This window comes from Dicentrarchus labrax, unplaced genomic scaffold, assembly GCF_905237075.1.
Source record: "Dicentrarchus labrax unplaced genomic scaffold, dlabrax2021, whole genome shotgun sequence".
Lineage (NCBI taxonomy): Eukaryota > Metazoa > Chordata > Actinopteri > Moronidae > Dicentrarchus > Dicentrarchus labrax.
The window spans coordinates 12,648,256-12,675,072 of record NW_026136718.1 but is presented as its reverse complement, the minus strand read 5'-3'; the positions used below and the strand labels follow the sequence as shown (position 1 = coordinate 12,675,072).

Below are 26,817 nucleotides of genomic sequence, written 5' to 3'. Positions count from 1 at the left end.
ACGGGAGACCGCGCAATATTAAGCATTTTTTGATAAATATAAAAATAGTTTGATAGTTTCGGATAAAAATAGCGTTAAGTAAAACCAAACCGGATGCTGACACGATGAGCGCGTTGAGCTGTCATTGTTTTACGACATTTGCCTCCACTTTCCAGCCTGAATTTCCCAACCACCCGGTTGCTAGGTGTTTTAGCGTCCTAACTGTGTACGGTTGCTAGCTAATGGCTGGCTAACTAACGTCAGCTTAAGTGAAGCCCAAAAGCTTTGGCTAAAATGGATTATATAAGTTTCAGTTGTGGATGAGCACGTTGAAAGCAACATAAGCCTGTAGCCGAGGGAAAATATGTGCGAATAAGGTGAGAATGATGTTCCTCTCTTACCGGGAAATAACGTTGATTAGCCGTCAGCTAGTGACTAGCTTGTCACATTTTGACTAAAGTTGATGTCGTCGCAGAAGTTGTTTGTTGAAGCTAATGCTAAAATTCAAAAGCAGCATATCTACGTCCTCGCTGTGGTCTTACAGCTTTAAAATGCCAGTAAAATGTCTGTGTTAAATAATTCAGTTAAGAATATCACTGTTAGTTACATTAAAACCTTTTTATTGCTGCTTTACCTCAATTTTAGACCCCGAAACACAAACACTCATCAGTTGCACCTTAGTGATTGATAATTAAAGTTCTTGTGTGCTACACTTTCTCACATGACTATCACCAGTGGCATGTAACGTTACTGTCCTACCCTTGCAGGCTCTGCAGAATGCTGGCTGGAGGTATAAACGTTATTTAATGAGAACAGAAGTATTTTCTGTCGGTAGGTGTTTTAAAGGTTTTGGGCACTCACATGAGTTCAAGGGAGGCAGCCAAGATGGGGGACATCTTGGCAACTGAAGCCGATCTTCTTGGGATGGTCAAGGAGGTAACGCATTCAAATTTGGATAATCCACACAGAGCAATGTGGAATTCAGACTGAGCATCAATACAAGTAGTTGTATAAGATGATGATGGAGTTATTGACACTTGTGCTTGTTGTGTGTCTTTTGTAGTATCTTAAGTTCGAGGACTTTGAAGAGACTGGTCACGTTTTCGACAAGGAGTGCAAAAACAAAGGCAAGCTCGTCTCAAAGCCTCAAGGAAGTATTCTGAGGGACTCAAAGACTCGTGTCATTCAGGTAAATGATACATTGCTTATAACTTGTCTTTCCTGCAGGAGCGTGATATTTGCCCACACATTGCTAATTATGACCGTACAGCTGAGAATTATCAGCCTGTGTTTTTATATTATTATCATAGCTCTGAATATCAAAGGGAAAATACACATTCCACTTTACACACGTCATCACACAACAATGATGTGAGAATTACATGAAGTACAGCAACCACAGGCAAAACAACATGAAAACAAGACTCATAATTCTATCGGCAAGTAACCCTGTTTAGGGCTGCTATGGCTGGGGGTACAAGGCTTTTGCCAAAGCGAGCACTTCTGCATCTTCGGACCCTGTACCTCCGCTTAGAAGGCAATAGAGTGATATTAGCATTATGAAAGTCAACAGCATGCTTCATGGTGTAGTCCTAAAGCAACTAACTTGGATATTCCAGAGAGAGAGTCAAGATTCTTGCTCATTGTGTATCAGTCATCATTGTGTAATATGTAAATATATAATGATCATTAAAACTTCTAAATTGTTCCTGCTGGTGGGTAACATCTTTCCATAAATTGTTGTTTTTCCCTAACCCACTCTTCTTTAACTCTGACTTTTCTAGAAAGACCTCATTAGCTCTTTTGATGATGGAGACCACAAAGTCTTCTTTGAACTGTGGACAGACAATATTCCCTCAGAGGTAAAAGATACAGACCCCGAGGCCCAGAGCCTGGAGTTCTACCTTCACATCCACTTCACCATCTACCCACTGAGGAGACACCCTGGTAGACACGTACGTACATCCAAGTTTGTTTGTTTTGTTTTCTTGTTTAAATCCAACTATATCCTGCAACCCTATGGTGAATAAGCTGAATATTATTATGTGCTATTTTTCTAAATGACCACTAAGCTGTGCTGCTGACTTTTTTCTCAGTGGGCTATCTATGATGCTGGTGCACTATACAAGCAAGCATCTATAACCTCTATCATATACTTGTCACTGTTTAGGTCATTGCAGTTTGTGTTTATATATTTAAATGTAAAGTTATTTTAAAAAAAAGCAGCAGTTTCTTCAGTTTCAAGTCACGATAACAGGCTAAGAAACAGAATCATATAATTAAAAAGAATGTGTGCATGCATCAGAAGACGTGTTTTAAATAATGAAAAGGGTTTAAATGACATTTTGTTACCGACTTGAAATAAATCAGTTGGAATGTGTCTCCAGGACCGAGCTGAGTTTGAGGAGAGGATTTCCCACTTCAAGCAGTACCTGGAGACTCGAGGAGCAGCGCTGAGCCAAACCACAAAGTTTCTGCCTTATTATGCGTTGCCTTTCGTTCCCAACCCCACCGTCCATCCCTCTTTCAAAGATCTTTTCCAGGTGCTCTGCCAATTACAGAACATTACCTAGTTGATAATTAGTCATAATAGTGCATATGCAACATTTTCACCCAGTGCCACCTTCAGAATGAACATAACTGTTAATTTTCCTCCAACCTACATCATGTATATTTAGGATTCCTGGATACCGCAGTTGAAGGATAAGCTGGAGCAGTTTCTGTCAGTGACATTGAGGCCGTCCAACACCCCAAGGCTTCTGAATTTATATGTATCCTTTATCGTGACTTGCTTTCATGTCATTGCTGTCGGGAGACTTTCTCTTTCTATTTCAATGTCTTTGCTGTGTTGCAGTGATGTGATATTAGTAGCAAATAGAACCACAGCTAAATACTAAGTAGTGGAAAACAACTTTCAACTATGAAATGCTCAATTCAGCTTCTTACATCACCATTGAATTGGATATTTGGCAGTGGTATCCTACTAAATTGCCAGTAGTTAACTGTGTTCATACAGCACCTGACAGCCCTCACAGAGGTGGCTTACCAAACTGCATAACATTAAGAACAAGTTGTGTAGACTTATCAAAGGAGACCAATGTCTCTAGGAATTGGCTTTAAAATAATAGATCAGCAGTGGGGAAAAACACAACTAAATCTTGAGAGGAACAACTCAGGGATTTAACAGAGGCCAAGTACAGAGTGATTTCCATTCTGTCTTCTGGCTGAGCTACACATTTAAATCTCAAATAAAAAGCCTTTCTGTAGGTGACTACCAAATTATTCCCAGCCTTAACAGTCCGACTGTTTCCCAGACCTGGTTGTTATATATCCTGCAAATAAATCCTGTCTGATTTGCATTTATAGATGGCTACCTTTGAATATGGCAAGACCTAATCTGTAACTAACTCACCCTAACCCCTTCAGACTAGAAGGACAATTGAAGGATAACAAGTATTGTTGATCTTACTGGAAACCCAGTGGATCAACTTTCCTGTTGCACATTCATGAAACTAAACTCTATCCCTACTGGCTGATGATCAAAGCGTATATACATAGCACCTATCATCTCAGGGGCTGACCAGAGAAAATCTGTCACGTCTGAACATAATATAAAACATTAGAAAGTCGGGTTATATAACATGTATAAGCTTTCAATGTGAAAACACTGCAAACTTTTGGCAGCTGGCACAACATACTGTCACATGAAAATGTTCTTTTGGTCGAGTGCCCGCAAACGTTTTCATGACATGTAAATTAGCTCACTGCAGAAATCCGTCTGTAAGCTGACTATGCATGTGAATGCACCCAATGACAGCTGTGTTTGCCCATGCAGTGGAAATTAGTCTATCCCTCCCTTTAAAACAAACTATCATTGTTTCTATATGAACACGTATATCTCTTCGTGCAATAACGCAGATTGTCTTAAGCCTCAACAAATTTGCCTGCTTAAAACAGGATGTATAACATACTGTGTGTTTGTCCGATGTCCTGTCAAAATTAAACGTTACATCTTGACGTAGTCATTTATTGTATTTGTGTAGCTCTGGATGAAGATAGTGGCTAAAGAAACAAATACTACAGTAGTTTGATTTGTGTTCAATTGAGTCCTAGTTTGTATTCTTTAACAGGCGTCATGCAGAAGGAGGGAGGAAGGAGTACTAAAGGTAAATATCAAATGTACTTTTTGCTGACACCAATGCAGACTGCCTATACAACCTATAGGTGTGGTCATTTTTGGCTTTCATTTTACCCTCAAATCCACATTCTGGAAAGGAAAAAAAGCTTCCACCCACTGAAATCTTAAAGACCACACCTGCTTATTTATTAACAGTGGTGGACAGATAGTCCAGATAAAGATAAAAAACTCTTTCTTTGTCATAGTCAAGTAATGGTGATGATAATGGTTAATGATTAATCCCTTAAAGATAGAATCAACATCTGAAATATTGACTTGCAGACTGAAAAATATCTTTTAAAACGTTGATAAACCTCCGTCCATTTATTTAACATTTTTTAAATGAAACATTTAACATGTTATGACAAACCCTTTAACCTCACACAGAGAAGGTACCTCATGATACGATTGTTGTTTATGTGATTGCACAGAGGCCATGCAACAGCTACAGCTCCAACTGGCTGAATCCGACCGCCGCATCGCTAGCTACGTGCGAAAGTTCAACAAGATGCAGGCCGACTACCACAACCTGATTGGAATCACTGCTGAGCTGGTCGACTCATTGGAGGCCACCGTCAGCGGAAAAATGGTAGGCCGGACACACAGAAAGAGACGCACACGCAAAATGAGACTAATTATCTAATTAATGGTTTAATTAGGCTGTTACTTACATATGCAAATTCCACTGTTTTATATGCAATCACTAAAATAAAAAACCTTCTTATACACACTGTGTAATTTTAGAACAGTATTTTGTATATGCACCCTCGTGCTAGTAGGCGGCACAGTTGTTAAACAGGGACACAAAAATGGCAACCCTGCTGCTCTTAAAGCTCAAGGGGCCTACGGTGTTTTTGCAGATCTCCCCTGAGTACCTGCAGAGTGTGTGTGTTCGCCTGTTCAGCAGCCAGATGAGGCAGAGCGTGGTGCAGAGCACCGACTTCACGAGACCTGGCACTGTGAGTGAGAGCACACAGACCATTCTTCTCTCTTTCTCCTTCACACCTCACTGGTAGAAGAATAACAAAACACAAGGCCTGAAGGCAAGGTGATTTCAGTACAATGATGGAAAATGTCAAGTGGGAGGACTGTTGATAGGAGCCTCAGTCTTATACGTAAATACTAGCAGAGAAAACTGGTCTCAGGGCCTTACGTCACACATGTTGGTCAAGTTGACACTGTGTTTGAAAAGGATTTTTAAAGAGATGTTTTAGAAAGGAGGGTTTATCCATATCCTGTACTTTGTGCAGCCAACTTTAAGCCATGTAGTAATCTTGCGCTTTGTATCCTGGAAAAAGGTGACAGGATCCTGGTGTTCCATTAATACACACAGATGAGAAAGGCTTTTTTAACCTTTAACAACAGCAATTTCAAACACTGGTCACAGTGGCTCACAAAATCACTTTTGAAATGTAACTTTGATCATATTGGTTAGAATAGAAATTTTCCATATGTGTAATTGCACGCTAAAGGAGCGAGTAGCGTAGAAAGTTTCAAATAAAACCGCAAATAGCTAAAAAAGCTTATATCCTAAAAGTTATATCCTTGTTTCCATTGTTTGATATCTGTTACAGTGTGATTAAACCAAAACAAAACTGTCCAAAAACCTCACGCTTACTGTCAGTGGCCTTCATTGTGGTGTTGAAATCTGTTTCTTTCTGTTTGAACTGAACACCTTCTCTCTGTGTGTTTGTGTTTTTGCGTGTGTGATGCTTTTGTCCACAAAGGGATATTACTCTATGAGTCCCTATGATGATGGCTATGTAAGTTTCATATGTATTCATCTTTACTTCCTGTCATCGAGCAGGTTCCCACTTCTCATCTTGCTTGTGCCTCGCCGTGTCTCCTCCTCCTCTCCTTGTCTTTATGTCTGCCTCCCCCTCCTTTACTACAGATATACATTGGCCTGCCTTTGTGCTCAGTCTATATTCCCTGCCATTTTCATGTAGTTTCTACTAGATTGTCCTACCTTGAAAGGATGTTTGACCTAATTTGTTGGGAGAATGACCTCCTTTGTCAGGCCACTTGTTAAGCCAAACAAGAGCATCTCAGGGCGTACCTCATCATTAAAATCATTTGTTTTCAAAGACTGCAGGCATTGCCCCCCCTGTCACCACTCCTTATGGGATATCTGTCTTCTTTTTAAAGGTACTGTATACCCTGTCAGGCTCAGTTTTCTCCCCTTACCATTTGTTTGAACGGTACAGTTTTTGAAAGGATTGAAAGGACAGACATCGTGACACCACAATAATGGCCAGCACAAGGCCGCTTAGATGTAAAAGCACCCCTCTCAAGCTCAGGTTGTCAAACAGGCTAGATTAAATTACAGTTGTTTGAAAAGAGGCAAGCAGAAGGCTTTATGTAATTGTGATGGTTTGTAATAAAACCAGTAATGGCAGGCTCTTAAGTTAAACATATTAAATAATTGCTTCCATGGAAGGTCAGGTCAAGCCTTTAACTTTTGTAAGAGAAACAAATGAAAACAGCCAAAATCTATCAGCATTGGACTGGTGGTTAACTAATTTTCTACTCTGACTGCCAAAATATGGTGGATAATAGTAAACATACCTGGTAACCTGGATACAATATTTGTCTCATCTGTAACTAAAACCTGAGAGACCATATTTGCCCTCACAAGCAACTGTTCCACTTATTGCAACATAAATCCATAATTTACCATAATTATGTCTTTATATATATATATATATATATATATATATATATATATTTTTATATATATATATATATGTTTTTATAGACATTAACATTAACAATAGATGGCCTTCAGATGTTGTCCCCAGGGTCATAAAAGATTAAATGGTGAGATGAGATACTAAAGAGGCAGAACAGAAAAGGCATCTCTTATGTAAACTGTGCATTGTCAGAGAATTCAGGCCAAGCCTTTGCTTTGTGTAGCTGAAATCTGATAATAAATGTGGCCTTAAAATCAAAAGATTTATTAAAAATGTAAAAAAAAATACTTGATGTAGTTTTCCTTCCTGCCATTGTTGCAGATACATTCTTTTGTTGTTTGCCAACTTAGTTTTATTTGTACATTCAGCATAATGGTGTTGGATGTCAATCTCAGTCAGGCCCCCCAGAGTCTAGGCACCCCAGTGTCAAATGTCTCAGTGAAACATGTCTCCTTGCCCTTCAGCATTCTTCAGGACAATGTTTAGGGAGCCAGGAATTTGGGAAGGAATCCAAGTATCAGTGTTCTCCTCTACTTCCGTATTACCTACTACACAGCAAAACAAAAATGTGGCCAGACCACCTGATACCTCAGACGACACGCATCACTCCCCTGACCTTACGCTGCTCCTGCTATAGGCCTAACCACCCAGGCTTCAGATTGGATTTCAGGGCTCAAAATCCCCTTTCAATAGTAAAAAACACTAATAATTAGTTCTTTCACCCTTCCTCCACACAGACACAGCACTGCCAGCATATTATATTACTCTGTTCAGAAGCCTTTTCTCTAAAATAACAACACGCAGGCCTACAGAACAAGTACACTGAGGTGTAACAAATGACAGGATGGCTATTTCACACTAACCTGCCCTCTGTGGTACTTTTTAACTGCTGAATTATCTTACAGCCTACTTAACACTGACTGCATGGGCGATGTTACCAAACAGTACTTTGATGTATGTCTGGGGATTTAGCATGTACCACAAGCATGATGCATGCATGTCCAGAAAAACACTAATAACTTATTTAGACAGTGTCTAACCAGATAGTAAGGATGATAACAGATGCACAGTCGCATGGGTAATGTTTTCCACACATTAAGAGTTGTGATAAATATAATGAGTAATAAATAAGTAAATTCTAAAATACATTTGCTCCTCTTTGTCTTTTCTCAATTTTGCCCCCCGTGGCAGGCATCGTCGATGCTACGAGCATCCATCGCACCGCAGTAAGTCTTACATTTGAAGAGGTTTTCAGTCTGCACAGTTTGATATGTGCCATGATAAAACATGGCTGACACGTATTCTTTATTCATCTCAAGAAGATCTAAGGAGGTGCCAATGCTACCCTCACTGGATTATGAAAAGCTGAAGAAAGACCTGTTTGAAGGCCCAGATAGACTCAGATCCCTGCTGCTTCAGGCGCTACGCTGGGTGAGTATTTATATTCTTATTTACAGTATATTAATGATCTCCTATTCCTCTTATGCCATGTCATATCTTGCATGTTTTGATAGTTTCATGATTGTCACTATTATACTTATTTACTAACATGTATGACCACTGCTACTCCTTGTTTGTCTACTCCCTTAAGGCTGTAATCCACACTTTTTTGTGCCTTAATCCTTGAATGTTTGCTTTAGGTTACTTTGTTCTTTCTTACTGTTTTGCTGAAAGTACCCAACTTCCATTCAGGGCAAAGTTTAGTCTTACATTTGTAGCATAAATCTTCTGAAGTTAGCATGATAGGGAAATGGCATCACAATTGTGGAAATGCTAAGCAATTCCTAACCTCTAGTGAAGCGTTTGTGGATTATCCCTGGTCACCCATTAGGACTTTACACTTGGCTGTAATATTATCCATGATTAGCATTTTACAGAAAGGCTAATGTGATATACTGTACAGCAAAGTGATAGCAAATTTACCCTTTCCCTGTTTTGCCTAATTTTTTCATTCTAGCAAATTTAGCAAATGTTTTCTGTCCTAGCAAACAGTATACGTTGTTCACACAAAGCTATTGCAGCCGAGAGTATCTATAGTATTCTACTGAGCAGCTGTATTAAATAAAAAACAGAGGTTTTACTGCGAGGCAGCTTTTAAGGAGCTGAGCACCATTCATAATCACTTTGCATGTGTACTGTTTTGAGTCTTCACTGGTGGGTCTCTTTCTCACGTTTTTTTAGAGACTGACTCGTTCACTCCCTGGTGAACAGAGAGACACTGTGCTTCAGGCGTATATCAGTAACGATCTGCTGGAGCGCTACAGCACTAAACAGGTGGGACCATAGCACTACAACTTTTAATGTATTTTAACACTGTAAAGCAATTACTATGGAAGATTTCTGCTAAAATGTCTACTGATGTGAACTGAAATGACACAGATATTTTTCCAACCTATATTTTATGCAATCACCAGCGCAAAAGTAAAAAATAACTTCTTGTTCATTTGCCTCACTGCCTAATTAATCCCCAGGCTCTAATTTCAGGGCAGGCCTGAGCTGGTGAACTGGCACCTTTGCTGGGTGCACACAGGTTTGATTCTCACCTGCCATTGCCTTAATGCTGCAAAGTGGGTGAAGATCATAGACTGTAGACAAACTGGACATACCGTTTCAGATGTCACCCTTATGCTTCTGGGATATGTTGTCTGTTTTAACATTTGCATACCATATAGATGGCAAGGAGAAGCTCTTTCTGTTGATTCAAACTAAATCTGTCAAAAACAATCTGTCAGAAACAATGTTATCAACTACAGATACAGTATTTATTTACAGTTATTAGAGGTGAGCACTGAAATAATCATCATATTGCTTTGACATCAGTTTCCCACCATTTAAAAATATTTTGGGTGTTAACAATGTCTTGACTGATACTTAGTCATAGTTAGAATAACTCTTACCTACAGTGACCTTCTTAATCACTGTCTTGACATTTAATCTAATTTTACGCCTGACACCTATTGACCCACAATATTATAAATATGTAATTCTATTCATTTTAAACTAGCTGGAGACTTATTGTTGTTGTCTTATGTTGTTCTTATGACAAGGAAACGATTACATTCCAAATTTAACCTTCTCAAAGGGCTTTCTGAAGCCGCATGTCTTTCTTACATGCTTTATTTATTTATTTTTCTTTTCTTCTTTTCACAGCCCCTTCACCTAGCCTTTAGCCGTTGGGTTCCATGTTAAAAATAATCCCTTTATAGAGGTGTAAATGATCCTCACCTCACACCTGAGCTCTTTGTCTTTGTACTTACCACGGTGCTCAACCTCCGAATGACACCATGTACTATTGAGAGACATAATAATAGTGGAAGGGTGTCAATTTCTCGTAATCAAATCACAAAAATAAATGTTCTGTGTTTGACAATGGTAAAAAGCATAAATTGCCCTACCATAGGGAACGAACATTTGCAGCAAGTTTTCCCAGTGCGCTGGTCAGCTTGTGGCCTGACTGCGGTTCTTAAAATACTAATGCTATGATCAGGCCAGTTCCATAAAGTGCTCTTAAGAGCTCATCTTTGTCCCCTTGTCAGCACATTCTGCCTTTCACACACACTTTTACTGGAAGCAATTCTGAAACCGCAAAAAACAATACTGAAGAGATTCACTGATAGTGATTCGAAATCAGAAAGCTACAAGATTTCATTAACAAGTGTTAGACCACAGGTATTAAATGAGTTAGTACAGGAACAAGAAAACTGGATTCACCAAAGTATAGACGAGCTATGGAGCATTAATGATTTCTAACTAACCTACATTTTATGTTTTCATAGAAAACCGTGCTTGATTTATTGAGATCGAAGAACGAGATTGTCCGCCAGTACATGGCTCGTCTCATCAATGCATTCGCTTCCCTTGCAGAGGGTAAGTGCTCAACTGGCATTACATTCGGTTAAGCATCATTATTTTTTTGTATCATGAGTCATTGTCAGACTGGATGCATTTGGAGACATAGATTCATGGTAGGCCTTTTATCATAACTTTCCATTCAGGTTTGAAACCGCTAATGATCCTTCACAGCAGCATGCCATTAACTGTGGTGGACATTCTGTAAAGACAAATAAAATTTCTATCATGTAGTCGTAAGTAGTTGTGGTAAGACTATTTTGAGTAGTAATTAGAGTTATTAGTTAACATTCATTCTCAACAACAAGGAATTGTTTACGGTAAGTGTGATTGGACTTGAATTTGAAAAGATTTGAGCAACATAAATACTGAGAAAACATGTAATGTGACACTAGTAAATTGTGAACTTAGAACTAAATTTCTTCTCAGTAACAGGCAGGGGTTGAGATGTTTTTTCCGTCCAGTCAGCTTTGCTTTTGTTAAGGAGATCATTCTGTTGTACTGTATTGTCCTCGCTTGTGTTCACAGTTGTACCTCAAAATCAATTGGCAAATTTATGGCTTTTCTTTTTTAAAGCCACTCCTTGTAACTTAGACAAAACTGGTGTGTTTTTATAGGAACGGACGTTGCCCAGTGAAGCTTTAAAATGTCAGGAAGAGGCTTATTTCTAATTCATGTTCTGTGAATGCTTACAGGTCGGGTTTATCTCTCCCAAATCCCCATTCTTCTGAAACTTCTGACAGAGGCACTCAGGAAGGAGGAAAATGACTCCCTCACTAGAGAGAATGTGCTAGTGGCCCTGCAGAAACTCAGCCTCAGGTAAATTTAAAAACACCCACTGTTTTTATAAATCCTTGCTTTTTCAGTTTCAATCACATGCAGTCAACTTGTAGATGGTCTACAATCGCAACAAACCCACATTAACATGGACAGGGAACCTAAAGAACAGACTGCACAGCTGAGGAACACAAATATTTAAGTTCAAGTTCCTTTTAATCCACTATTTACCTTTACCTGGTAGGAGAAGCCAGCAGACTGCCATGATAGCAGATGATCTGATTGGCTGGCTGGTGGATGAGCTTCAGGATTCAGACTGCCTGGGTGACTACGCCCTGGAGTACTCTGCAGCTCTGCTCATGAACCTGTGTCTGCGAACAAAAGGTAAAGGCGAGGCCTAGGTGGATACCGTGTAGATACGGTTGAATAATTGTAGAATAACTGTTTGAGATATGGTTGAACACTTTACTTATACATTTAAATACTACACAGGATATCAGCTTTGTGAGTGAGGGACTGTCCCTTTTTAAAATGACATATAATTAGTTTTCATTAAAAATATACAATTACAACAAGGAATAGACTTCTGCATGCTTCTGTGTATTAAAGTAATTCTATAAGAAATTTGAAAACAATCTCAAGGCTTCAGTATATCATCCTTTTCCCCCCCAAATGTTTTTGACCCTAATGAAGACAATAAGCTGAAAACATTTCAGAATAAAGCCTAGTGTACTGGAGGGGAGTTGTGCAGCTTGTTTAATTTTCACTTACACACATTTAAGCCAAAAACCACAGTCGTAGTCCACTATACCGCTCTGTATATCTAGCTGGCACTGCAATAGTATATCGTAGGTTTGTTGAAGAAGCCAAGAAAAAGCCGCATATCGTCTGTGTCTAACTATGACCCTGTTGAATGATTGTATTATCAGCAGAGTACATGTCTTTGTTTGTATTTGCATTGCGTATAAAATATTAGCTTTTACAGCTTCTTCTGAACAGAGTACTTATCGATGCACTCCCCTTTTTACTTATTTACTCTTACATCATACCTTGATTGTATCTTTGTTCATGCCAACAACCACCCAAGCCCTAACCCTTTTACTGTACACAGACGAGCTAAGATACTCTTTTTTTTTTTCTTTCTCAGAACTTCCTTAATTTTTGTCTCAGCTGCCCAGGGCCTGTTTTTCATAGAATGCCAAAGTGAAATACTGCACTGTGTTTGATTGATTTGTCAGTGGTTTTATTATCTTACACGTGGAGAAAGATAATACACAAAGAAAATGCTGAAGGGAATCAGATCCCATTGCAGGTAGTTAAATTGAAGCACGTGCGTATGTTTGTGTGTGTTGGATGGCTGTCTTTGTACAGGAAAAAGGAAGTGCGCAGAGAACGCCAAGCATGTGCTAAAGGTTCTAACTGACCTCCTTGGACATGAGAACCATGAGGTGATCATCCGTCAACACTTTCACACAGATGTTACATGTGCAATGCATTTAATGCCCACACAGAACACATTCATTGAGGCTGAAGAAAATGGGCGCAGCATATTTTACTCATTAACACATGCAGTATTGGGGCTTGCTCAGAAAACAACAAAGAGAACAAAAGAACTGAGAGTTGGCAACATTCGGCAGAGCAAAACTGAAACTCTAAACACCAAAGTGGACAACACTTCATTATTTAAGAGTAAATGTAACACAAATGCCAATACCCAAGCAGACATATCCAGGCTTGCCATAAAGTTATGTTTATGATGCCCTCCAGAATGTTTGGATGTTTTGATAGAAATGAGCTATGACTATGACTCTATAAAACATAAATAACACTAGCTCCATTCCATTTTATGAAAGGTTGTCAGGAACTTTGGAAAGCCATATAGAAATATACTGGTATTTGGATCCACTACATAAGCATTCTTTTTTCCTCCTTGTATCCATGATTCCTTGCTGCTGCATGCTCATACAAGTTGTTACCATTTGGCCTGAGATCAGAAAGTGTGTGTGTGTGTGTGTGTGTGTGTGTGTGTGTGTGTGTGTGTGTGTGTGTGTGTGTGTGTGTGTGTGTGTGTGTGTGTGTCTGTGTGTGTGTGTGTGTGTCTGTGTGTGTGTCTGTGTGTGTCACTTTGCTTTCCTCAGATTCGACCGTATGTGAATGGAGCCCTGTACAGTATCCTGTGTATTCCCTCTGTGAGACAGGAAGCCAAAGAGATGGTGAGATAGCTGAAATGTCTTGCTTGGAGGAAACTTAGTTTGTGTGTTTGCTCTGAATTTGTCTCTTTATGTCATCACGCATCCGGTGTTTGGAGGGGAGACAACAGGTGTTTACAGTCATATGACACAGTCACTGTACCCTGAGACTGGTGAGATGGTGGGATGTGTCAGTGCTTCATATTGACTCAAACACAAGTTGGAAGAGTAATTTTTCTTCATGCAACGACATTTGGAGTATGGATGGGGCTGGGTCTATCCTCTCCAACAAATATCATATATAAGCAGACGCCTCAGATATCTGTTATCATTACAGGCAGTTTTTCCTTGCCCTTGTCACCAAGTGCTTGCTCATGGTGGTACAGTTGGGTCTCTGTAAATAATGTTATAAAGAGTTCGGTCTAGACCTGCTCTATTTGAAAAGTGTCCTGAGATAACTTCTGTTATGAATTGGCGCTATACAAATAAAAATTGAATTGAATTGAATTACACAATTACACAGTTACACAATTACAATACTTTATAATCAACTTACTTGCATGGCTTAAAGTAGTTTAAAGTTGTTAGTATTTGTGACTTTAGCCAATTGTTATTACAGTTTATAGTTTGAACACTGAGTCACTGGTTTTGATTCTGAAGCTAACTTTCAGCTGTAAAGTTATGTGCTTACATGCATGTTACATGTGTTTCCCTCACGTGTGTAGAGTGTAGAGGAGATTCTCCGCTGCTACAGCAAGGAGGAGAACCCAGACCTCAACAGACAAATTGAGTTCATCATTAAACAGCTTAACTCAGGTTTGTTTTTGTATTTTATTATTTAAACTATATGTGCCTTTGGAATTATATTCCAAAGTGGAGCAGTAAGTGACATATACTGCTGCTGTTTAGTTTTTTTGACACTGCACTGACTTGTTTAATCCTTGTGCTCCACCCAGCTGAAGAAGAGGGGCCAGAGTCAGACGATGAAGAAGAGGAGGACGACAATGATGTAAGTCCTCCCCTCAGCACATTCGACATTGATAAGTTCATTCTTTACCCCATCTTAATATATACCCATCTACACATTATTCCAACACAGCTATAGGAATATATATTAACAAAAACAGATCAGAACTACAAAGGGGAGCACCTCATATTTGACACCTTTCCCAAACCCGTAGATAGCAATCTCAGCATGACACAGATATTGGGTGTCTCCCACCTGTGTGTTTGTGCATATGTATATGTGTATAGGGAGGGTGATGGGCCTGGCAGATTGGATTCTGTGGGAAACTGGGTTATCAAGATAAGGTATATGGTAGTATTTAAAGTGCCTGGAGTCTCCAAGGTGTGTGTATGTGTATAGTATGTGTGTCCCCGTATTCCCCTCGTGGTCACATAAGAATTCCTTGAGTGTGAGTGCCCTTATTCCATTGCCTCTGATCTCAGATGTGGTGTTTTTGTAGCTGCTATCCATTTACCATTGCTATAAGGGTGAACTGATATATGTAGACCAGTGTGGACTACACTGGTCTCTTGTTGGCACCGTGTTACTTGGTGCCAAGCATTGTGTTAGTATTTAACCTAGTTTGGAGACTCACAACGAGTTCATTTTAAATATAGATGAATAAATTAGGCAGCACAAAACTAACCATAGTCATAGCTATCAACACTCATAGGATTTTATATAATGGTGTTTAATGGTGGAAGGAAGAGGTTGATTTGTGTTGATTTTATTATTTGATTTCATGCTGTCATCAAATGCAGACTATTATTCTGTATTACTGTCACTGCATACTCAGGTAGTCTTTTGTGACCATTATGTTCCGCATGTTTGTGAAACACACAACTGCAAAGTGTGTAATTCTGATTTACTATCTTTGTCTTGTGACAGGAAGATTTAATGGAGACAGACCTTGATACAGAGGAAGTTCTCCAACCACAGCCCAGGGAACTGTCTGGGGAAAGTCTGCTCACCACTGAGTACCTGGGAGTAAGGGCAAAACACACACTCACAACACTCCTCACTATGAACAAGATAAATAAACATGTTGTTGTTTGCTTAACAGACATAAACTACTTTCAAAAAGGCTGTTTCTTAATAAGTTCTGTCAGTCTGCGGCTGAGCCAGCTGCACACAGTTCCAGCTAGTTCAAGATACAGCCGCTAAAGGTAATGATACCTGCAACAAGGGGAACTGATATTGTTTGTAGTCGTGTGTTGCACGCGAAAGAGACACTAGACACGCCTCAGGAATTGTAAGATTTTATATAATTGTACTGCCAATGCTAGATGACTACAGAGGTCACAGCATGTATCTGTGACATGCAAGTGGTCATGTCCAAAAAGCTCACAAGAAGGGGTTCCCTTTAAAGGAGGCTGTTCCAATAATTAGTGTCTAAAAGTTCATATCTGAAAACAGAAACAGGAAATCTGGAATCTTTTTAAGTTGATATCCCCAGCATGCTGAATTTACTCTAAATTTAGTGACTGATTCCGTGGGCTCACAGAACTTCTGTTTAACTTTGGTTTGAAAGTGAACAGTGATCTTGAGATTGGTCGTGTACCCTTCACACTGACAGACAAGACATGGAAAGCTTGGAGTAAGAGTGACGCATACTAGTCTCATAAACTAATGTATAAAAAATTCTCTTGATTGTCTAGATTATGACCAACATGGCAAAAGTGAAGAGGAAGTCAACCCCTCTGCCTCAACCAAGTGTCGATGAACCCTTACAACGGCCAGTCACACCAAGTTCTCATCGTAATGTCAACGCACCGTAAGTTTAACACACACACAGACAGTCCAAACTGACATGCTAATTCAGGTGTCTGAGTGACAGGAAGTATGCAGGATAACGTTTAGTTTCATGTTCAAGGGTACTTTAGTTATACATTGTACATTAGATGTGTAAACTACCCATGAATACTGTATTTAGATACATCTGACACCTGACGCCTAGCGCCTTTTCCCTCAAGGTGGACCAGTTTACAAAAGCACAGACAGCTTGTAGCCTGACCCATAGGTCACTTTGACAATGATCGTGCTGCCCCCTTTGTTCACAAGTCTCTCCAGCCATTAAAAGTAGTTTAGTGGGTCAAAGAAAGAATGGTTTCAGATACATTATGCTATTTACCATCACAATACCGACTGAAATGCTTGTGAAGGAGGACTCTGGAACCGCTTAGCACTGAGAGGCAGATTATTGTCAATGAAAACTGTAAACTAGTCTGGAAGAATACAAGAAAGAGTAACGACAGTTATGAGGGATTGGTATCATACACACCTGTTCCCAGAGAAAAGGGAGCATCAACTCACAGCTAGTAATTCATACACCGGTTTTATAACTTCCTAACTAGAAGATAAAGGTTTTATGCCATGCTATAAAAATAGAATACTACCAACATGAACATCTTGATGTTAGTTCTTACGAAACCTGAACTGTATTATTTGCGTTTGTGTCATTTGTAGGGATTATCGATCCGGCAGTCAGGGGGGGGAGGGTAGCAGGGACAGAGAATATCCTCTGAGCAGACAGAAGAGCGAGGAAGGGAGCCTGCCTCCTTCACGACACAACTCCCGACCTCCTACACGCTCCGGCAGTTGCCCCAGTACTGCTGACTCCCTACGTCACAGCATCGGTGGGTGGATGTCATTTACCAATAAATGCATATATACATTTGATAGCAGTAAAATAGAAACCATGTCAAACTGCTGTGGCTGTTTATCAGATGTTTGCAGTCGGATTACTCATGCTTAATACATTTTTTGTGGACTGAAAATCAGCTCCATATTTGTGGGACAATTTAATTTCCCTTCCACCTGCTGCTCATTATTTGGTTTATATTGGATTCATTTGATGTGATGCCCAGTGTCCACTAGGCAAGGAAGCTCATGCAACTTCCTCAGAAAGCATAACGACTCAGCAAAATGGGCACCAAATGGCTAATGACCCATTTTGGCATTCTATATAACTAATGTCTGCGTGGCATCAGGATGTGTTCAGTGGCGCCTGTAAATGTGTAACTGTTTTTATTCTTAGTGTTGTGTTGACTTTAGTTTAAATTTGAAACTTTGATACTTCCAAAAGTAGTGTGATGAAGCCGTAACTTGTCCTCCTTCTCTATCAAACATAAACACACACACACACGCACACACTCAGATTCAGAGTGTGGCCGGTTGTCCCAGGAGTCAGAGTTGGACAGGCCATATGAAGGGGGAGCCAGAAAAGCACAGTCCCAGGAGGAACACAATGGACAGTCTGCCAGGTAAACTGACACAAGTGTTAACTGTACACACACACACACAGGCAGTTTAAAGGCTAAAACAGAGAGAGTTTCTTAATGAGCTCAGCAAGTTTCCAAAAACTTGATTCTAATGATTTAGACTGATTTGAGAGCCCACACACAAGGACAAATAGGCATCTCTGGAACTAACAAGACTAACACGGACATGCATTCAGAAATATATATCCCCATGGTATTCATATGGTTTTTCAACACATGTTGAACAATAGTCCTTATTATATACAGAACGTAGTACATCATAGTGGTTTGTCCTCTAGAGCAGCTCACCACGGCTAGACTGTTCCTCCAAGTATCATTATCTGATGATATCATCAGTATCTGTCAATAATCTGCCAGAGCAAATGAAACATCATCAGCTCGGATGATTCATGGATTCAAGCTCAAATTAAGGGCCAGGTAGTGGCATGTGAAGATTTCTGTATACATATATATATATATACTGTATATATATATACTGTATATATATATATACTTTACTGTAAAAAAGCCACATCCTAGTCCATTATCAGACAGCTAGAGGAAGAGCTCGATGCTGTTTGTGAGAGTGGCTCATTTGATTGCTGTGTGTTCTGCTTTGCCACAGTCGTGACAGTCTTTGCCATCATTTCCAACATCTATGAGATCTTCAAATTAAATATCATTCCATGTTTCAAGTTCATTGCCATATGCATAGTAGTACAATTTAGTTCAATTAAAAGTTTGTACTCCCCCAATGGTAACATGAAATATACAATATAAAATAAATTTATGGAAGTACTTCAGCAGTAGCAGCAGGCTTCAACAGGCATTACAAATTGTCACTATTGAGGAGGAAAGAAGGCCTGTCTTGACCGCAGGCTGGTTCAGTTGCTGAAAGAATTTGGATGATAAGTTCTGGTACAGTGGTCATATATACAGAACCTCCTGAAAGGGGCCTGTTGTAATTGCAAACTTTCAGTTCACTGCTCAGCAGAAGTGAGTAGGCAAGCCTATTTATGGTTAGAGGGTGAGCCCTGTGTGATATCAATCCGAGCCATTCCTATTCAACACCATATTTGTCCTCTCTGTCTGCTACAAACTGGCTGTCATTCTCTCAGAACCACTGAATTCAGTCAAGGTGAGCTGCGGGTTGCAAAAATAACAAGAGATGGATAACACATGAAGAATACAACTATATGTGTGTGTGTGTGTGTGTGTGTGTGTATATACTACATACGTGTGTGTATATATATATATATATATATATATATATATATATATATATATACATACATTCTAAAGAAGCACAAAAAAGGAGTTTGAACACAACAATAAAATTGCAGCGTGTCAATGATGAGACTTAAGGTTAAAGGTGCATATAGTTAGATGTTTGGTATCAGCTACCTATCATAAAAGGGACCCGAGGGGGAATAGGGAATAATGCTAATAAAAACAAACAGTGTAAGTCAGCTGAGGTAAAACTCTGAGTTGTGTGTCAGTGTTTTTGTGCGTCTGTGGAGAGAGTTGGCAAGAGTGTTCATCTACACCAATCGGTGACTCAGCACTGCCAAGCTGGTCTGTGAGACTGTGACATGCGTTTAAACGAGCAGTGCTCACAAAGAGACCCATTCAATCAAACCTCCCCTGCTTCTCCTCTCCTTTAAATCCCAGAGGAACTTGACTCCTGAATCCCGCCAAGAGTAATGAGTCCCAGGAAAACGCTTCAGTTATCCCTTCTCTCAGGAACGTACAATGCCTCTACAATACTGACTTCAGTGGCCTCATTTCACACCAGTTCAGATACCAGACCAAACCATCGTGAGAGGATATTTCAGGACTCCGTCCTTGATAGGTGAAAAGAATCTTAGCAACACTGCAATTTAGAAAATATCAAATGAGAAGATATATATTTTTGACGTTTGTTTTCAGGTCAATGGACCCGCTTTATTATTATTATTTATTTATTAATTTTTTTAACAAAACTTAAACTCATTTATTTACACATGGTGATACTCAGATGTCAAAGTTAAAGGCCCAGTGTGTAACATTAAGGAGGATCTACTGGTAGAAATAATGATAATAATATTCATAGGTATAGCATGCATTAGTGTATAATGACCTAAAGATAAGAATAATTGTGTTTTCGTAACCTTAGAATTCTTTTATCTACAGAAGGAGCGGGTCCTCCTCTAAGGAGTCCGCCATGTTGAACTGCCACCAAATGCTACACAGCATTTAGCGCATCTGGTACACACTGAGCTCTTGATACCCTTGCTGATTTTGTGGGTAGGATTTTAGGGGCTAATGGCCATTCATGTAGCATGTATGCAAATTTTGGTTTGCTGCACCACAGAGCATGCAAGTTTATAGAGCCTTTTAGAGGTCGCTCCTCAGTTGTTTTCAGAGCATGACGGCTACTGTTTGTAATATTCAGTTATACCAGATGTTATCAGGGATATTGGAGCCAATGTTACTGCTACACACAGAGACATAAATACAAATTGTCTTCTTTGTGGTTTCTACGACACAATAGGGCCAATGTAAGCCAATGTAAATTAGCTGCAACATATTTTGTAATTTGCATAAAAGGATGCAACCATAAAATGTAAATTAGACTAGTATTACATTACTGTGAATACAATTTACTTATAAATATATCCAGTGAAAAGTTTTATTTATTTATTTATTTAGTTTATCGTATTAGCTTTATGCATTATGTCACAGTATGACGGTTACTAATGAAGCGTTAACATTCTTTATTCATAGTCATATAGTCACAACAAAAAAACTGTTATTTTTTTTTTCAAAGGAAAAAGAATGTCGTCAGCATGGGTAGGTTGAACAGGAAGTAAAAGCATACAGGTAAGATAATGATCAACTAACAGCAATTCAAGCAGCAGGCAGGGAAAATACAATATCTGATCCTATCTGAAAAAAAACCAAAAAACAAGTTAACAGCTGGTGCACCTCATTAAATAGCATACACAGTGAATCTCTCAGAAACACTGGACCAGGCCCACCCACAGAAATGTCAAGGCCCTCCCCAAATCTGCTTTACTCATAGTGACTAGTGTTCGGCTCCCTCCTCTGTGATAGGATTATTGATGGCCCCCATGAGCCCCCCTAGCGGCTTGGCCCCAGAAGGCTTTCCCCTTTTCCCCCACATATCGGTGGCCTTCACGGAACTCTGGAAACATGCCTATGATGCCCTCAAAACTAAAAACTGCCTCTCATTTTAAAAATCTTGTGTATGATGTTAGATGTGTTTTATAGTATCAAAAGAAATAAAATAAAAAAACTAGAAATCAAAAAAAACATAATACAGACTTGCTATACAGTCAGTCAGCTCCTTTAGAGTCTATATGGTATGGATGACCCCACGATAGCTGTCCCTACTGGGTATCTTGGAAGTATCGATAAAAAAATCTGGCACAGAAGAAACTGAAACGAAGTGAAATGGATGCTATCGAGTGTCAAGGGCAAGAGGCTTGTGCAAGGTTGATGTTGTACCCAAGACAGCCGTGATTTCTGTGAAACCTTCTATGAAATGAGATCTGTTCATGACTGTAGTGTCTCACGGCTACTGAGCAGCAAAATGACGACCTCTGAATGATCCTTCTAACCGTGAGCAAGTGAGAAATGAGAGTAGCAGTGATAAAAAAGAAAATGGAAAATATTCAATAAAGGGCACTTTTCGTTTTGTCTGAGAATGTCTGCTTGGTCAATGTAGCCTTGTCATATTTTGTCTTACATTTTCTATTTTTTGAGATTTTTCATAAGCCAGTGCTGTTTGATTGTATGGTTTTCACCATTTCTTATTATTATGATTGGTGGTGGTGATTTTTGTCTATTATAATGTATTACCACTGAAAGCAAAAGCATACTTGTATTCATTTGTCTCCTTCCTCTTCTATTCCTTGTCATCAGCGGTGATTACATCCCTGCATTTGCAAGCCAGCCCAAGATTCCCCGTACACCTGACACAGCAGCCAGCCAGAACAGTGCTCACCGGGGTCGAGGCCCGACTTTGGCACCCCAGTTTTCCCATTCGGAGCCACAGCAGAGCAGCCGGCCAGGCTCTGCCAGCTCCGCAGGAGGAGGGGGACGACAAAGTGGAGGTAAGCACATGGCCACTATCCAATTTTGTTACTTTGTCTACTTTTCCAGCCATTTGGAAGATAACCACAAAGGCATTGGCTAATTGGACACTAAATACCTTACAAATCAACGTACTTTGTCTCGTTGATGCAAGTTAGAGTCCTCTAAAATCAATATAACCATGAAGTAGTCATGCTGATAGATTTGTTGCATTGACTGCAATTACCTTTTAAAATACAATTGAAAGGATAGCTAACTCAGTAGAAATGGTACAGTAAAAAACCTGCATCATCAAATCACCCAACTTCACTCGCAGTTGGTGGGTAGGTGTAACTGCAGGACTGTGGATGTTATCTGCCTGTACAACTGTTCTGTGTTCAGAGCAAACAGTGTTTGCCAGCTACTGCATCATAAATCTGCCATTGTATTGTGTCGTAGCTGTTTGTCTAGGCCATTTTCCCTCTCTATCTCTGTTTTATATCAGCCAAATATCATCATTTTCCTGCTCCTTACAAACAGGTCTTACCAGAACTGTCCACTCTAGTTTGTCTGAAAACAAAAGCAGACTCACAATAACGTGCAACGAGACAAAAGTGGAATTTATGGTAAGATGATGAATCATGCTCCAGTTTCCTTTAAGCTCAGATCTTGAGTTACACATTGGGTTTTTAGCAGTTTTGGAACTGGAATTGTGCAACAAAATCTTTCTAAAACTTTTTTTTCTGTAGTTCCCAATAGTGACACTCAATTATCAGTTAACAAAAACAAGACTAGAAACTTAAGACGTGTTTATTCCACAATTTTCTTTATTCACTCACTGATGCCTTAGCCACAGTTGCCGTAAGTTTGACCAGGCTGGTCCCTTCAGATGGAACAGTGGACAAGTGTGTTGGGCAAGCAGGTGTCCTAAAATACATGAATGGTTTTTAGGCCACCTGACTATGTTTTTGGATCTCGTTTAAACTAAGAAAACCAAAGAAAAGATTTTTGATGGTAATGTTTGTCTGAACTTGTATAGCAAACTTAGAAAATTACAGTATGAAAATTACTCTACTGTTGGCAGTACATACATTATATGGCTGTTAGAACAAATAAAAGAAGGACAGATTTTTTAGTAGTATTAGTATTTTTTAGTTCAAGACGCAATTTCTTCAAACACCAGTGACATAGCCCCTCCCTACCACAGCTACATATTTATTTGCTGCCAACTTCACATGTTAAACAGAGAACTTGAGTCACTGCAGGGGAGATGGCTTGATCAGTTGCTCTGGTGCTCTTAGTTGTGTGATAACATCTCTCCATGCTCTGATTCATCTTAATTGCATTTGATGGGCGATTACGTCCGGCTCTTTCGCCGGCTGCCCCTACCATAAAGCCTGTAATAGGGTTTAATGATTAGTCGAAGCCACCACATCCTCCTGTATGTGTGTGTTGTACGTTTGAGGTCTGGCAAGTGTCAGACATTTATGCACTCATGAGGAAGTCACTTAATCCTATCTCCGTTTAAAGGGCAATAAGCAGGCTCGCATGACGCGGCAAATAAACTAAGTAAACTTTTACTGTAACAATCTTTAGATTTTACTGGTTTGTTTACTGCTAGCTCTTAATTGTTTTTGTTTTTCTTGAGCTACTTTTCAATTTATGTTTCCTTGAATTCAGCTTCTGCTTACTGTCGAGCATTATTATGGCCAATATTTGCTGCTTGGTGGAGTCTGGCGGCAAGAAAGGAACCCCAACCACACGCTGAGACAGGATCCCCTTTAGGCCCACTTTTGGTAAACACTTCCGTTGTGACTGACAGAGACTCTCCTCTTAGAGGAGCTGTTTTTGTAGCTGACCACCCACTCAGCCAGCACAAACAAGGAGAGGAGCTGCTGCCGCCTCGCCGCGTTGAGAAGATGGGGAAAAAATTGTATTATACTAACCAAGTCAGTGTCGACAAGGCTGACTTTATGTGATGAGAGATCCCTGTTATGTTGCCATGCAGCTAGACAAAGTGGAGAGAATGCAGTAGTGTCACTCTGGACCTGAATGAAAAATGTGATGAGAAAATATGTTTGTTTTTTTCTCACAAATAAGAAGGAAATGGTATAACAGAACCAAAATCATTACCTTTTCAGAATGAGGTGCTTGGATTTTATATCACTGACCACACATTGCCAGCATGTCTCAGCCAAAGTCAATTTGGAGACAAATTGTGTCCAGCAGCAGTCAAACAATTCAGCATATTCATAGATTCAAGGTTGTTTTTTTTTAGGAATATGAAGATTTTTATATGTGATAAATATGTGATAATATGTTATTTATTTTATTTTTTTTTGTACTTAAATACGTCAGGAGGACATCTTAAATATTTCTCCTTTTATTTATAACTTAAAAGCTGACTGTCCTTTTCCTTCTCTTCTTTTCCCCTTTATCACCCCACATCCCTTCCTCTTCTCTCTCCTCCTTCAGGCAGCCAGTCAAAGAGGAGGTGAAGAGGGGGCTGTCACCATGGAGTAGCACTATCTCCCCGGGTGCATCAGGCTTCCTGTAACTTCATCCCCCCAGGTTGTGATCGGGGTCAGGGCAACAGAGATGGTCGAGGATCAGCGGCAGGAGGAGGAGGAGGAGGGGCTTGAACAATGTGGAGGATTGTGGCTCTGCATTTCCCCCCCCCCCCTCTTCTGCTTCAGCACAGACTTCTTCTGTAACCTGATATGAGGTCAGATGATAATCACAACCCCCCAGGTGATAGTTTTAGGCACACCTAAATTTGTGCGACATCCTCCAACCATGACAAAATTCTTGCGTAAGGAGATGCAGAGAGTATAGCTCTGAGTTGGGGCAGTACACTGGGGCAGAAAATATTTGAGCACCTTTCTATATCTGCTTACTGGCCTTCTGACATAAGCACATTCCTTTCCATTTTCTTCACATCAGCAGGGATAAACAGAGTCCCAGAGATGGAGATGATCTTTTTCTTGATGAATCCTCAATATCTGCGCTTAAGTCTGAATACAAGCGGAAGTGTTCAGACTTGAGCACAGTATTGTTTTAGCTGGTAACTCCATGTAAACTCTGGATTACTGGTTAAGGAAACCTGACATGACTAGGCATAGAGATAAAATGTTCAATAACCTTTCTGTAATTACCACACATTTGATTCATTTAAAAATTAAGTAAGGTAAGGACCTTTTATTGTACAGATATAAAAAAAAAAAAAAAAAAAAGAGTTATACAAAAGCTCTTATGCAAAGTTCTCATCCTGATTCTACAAATCTATAACCTTCTGAATTTCAGTACATACTGTATATATTGATTTTTGACTTGGGTGAAAATATCCGTCCACATAAATAAATAATTGCACCAGCTTTACTTCGAATATAAAACATTATCTCATATGTGAGGAGCTGCTCATTTTTATCTTATGCTCCATGAAATGTTTACAAGAAAGACACACGGTTTGACATGAACTGTCAGGCTAGCACACAAAAAATATTCCTTATTACTGTTATATACAATACCATCCGTACGACTTGAATTTGTGTGAACGTCTTAAATTCATTGCATTGTACATTTGCACTGTTTCTCCTGTGTTGTGATGTACAGTATATTTATGTGAACTGCTACAGTTTTGTTGAAATGGAGTTTGATAGTAATTGATTTTGATACTTTTTAAGTGGTTTTAAATAAATGTGTCACATGTCACCTGTTTTCTGATCTTATTATTGTTTTTACATTTATATTCTTTGCCCCATTGTTGAAGGATCCTTAGCTGGCCCAATTGGCTCAGTCTTCAGAATCATAAGTCATTTCCCCTTACATAATTACTGCCAGCGAGTAGTTGGCATATTGTGCCCACACAATGTTGTGTGCTCGCCTCTGTGCTGCACTGCGGAAAGAAAAAACTCTTTGTGTTCAACTCATCAAGATGTCACACAGCAGGAGGATTTCTGCTCCCGTATCGTGTTGTAAACTGAAAGCTATGTCACACTCGCCAACTCACCGGACAGCTGCACCCGTACAGAAGTCCTGGGGACATGCTGAAGTCTTCATTATAGTCCCCATAAATAATTATCATGTTCTTAGGACTGCTGTGGTAGAAGGGGCAAAGCTCCTGCCAAAGCAAGCTCTTCTCTATTTCAGTCTCGTATTTTAAGTCCCGTATCTGTGGCCAGACGAAAGTAATGTGAAGTGTGGATTGAGAGGGTGATTGGTGTCATATGGTTGAGGTCTAAGAGGTCAGATGTTGGGAGGCTGATTTTGGAAGTGGCTTATCTGATATTGTTGGTTTGTTTTTGGAAACAGCATGCGCGGTTAAGGGGCAGGGGAGACCGTACAACAGGATGGCCTGAATTATGCTTCTGTGAAGTAACAACAGGAAGTGTGAATTTACAGATGACGTGGATTGCAAAGATCCTTAACAGGTGACAAGATTGGAGAAGTGGACTGTATGCATTTCAACTGTCTAAGGGTTTGGAAAGCGTGGGATTTGTGTGATTACAAATGTAATGTAATCTAAGACCTGAGTGGAAGAATGTGATTTGTACAGTTGTGAGGAATAATATTAAAGCGCTAAGGTTAGACATTGCTGGCAGCAGCTATGCCTCTCGAGTTTCAGAGTATATTGCACCAATCATTGATGAAAGTCTTAAAATGGGAATGAATGAATGAGATAGGTGTGTAATCAGTGAAGGATTATTTTATCCTTATGTTAATCCAAAAAATAGATATTAGGAGGAATGCTGAAGCGAGTATCAACATACAGGATGCACAGTATGTATGCCTCACACTCCTAAACAGAGCT

The 26,817-nt window shown here is 39.6% G+C and overlaps 1 protein-coding gene across 17 annotated transcripts; it reads left to right on the top strand.

Annotated features, from left to right (window-relative positions):
- The first annotated feature begins 164 nt into the window (after positions 1–164).
- LOC127349867 (lisH domain-containing protein ARMC9) lies at positions 165–25,718 on the top strand. Of its 17 annotated transcripts, none has more exons than XM_051375911.1 (27): positions 166–356; positions 815–915; positions 1,043–1,168; positions 1,764–1,934; positions 2,367–2,522; positions 2,658–2,750; positions 4,121–4,145; positions 4,588–4,745; positions 4,990–5,115; positions 5,884–5,919; positions 6,245–6,304; positions 8,041–8,075; positions 8,169–8,280; positions 9,031–9,123; positions 10,626–10,716; positions 11,394–11,517; positions 11,720–11,859; positions 12,847–12,923; positions 13,614–13,688; positions 14,390–14,480; positions 14,621–14,673; positions 15,559–15,657; positions 16,329–16,444; positions 17,137–17,306; positions 17,828–17,933; positions 21,858–22,048; positions 24,487–25,718. In XM_051375911.1, the coding sequence occupies exons 2-27, from the start codon at positions 841–843 to the stop codon at positions 24,528–24,530; spliced, it is 2,643 nt and encodes an 880-aa protein (XP_051231871.1). In that variant the 5' UTR covers positions 166–356; positions 815–840; the 3' UTR covers positions 24,531–25,718. The 17 variants fall into 17 exon arrangements, with proteins under 17 accessions (XP_051231879.1, XP_051231871.1, XP_051231872.1 ...); XM_051375912.1 differs by having other exon boundaries at positions 747–915; positions 8,172–8,280; XM_051375910.1 differs by having other exon boundaries at positions 747–915.
- The last annotated feature ends 1,099 nt before the right edge of the window (positions 25,719–26,817 follow it).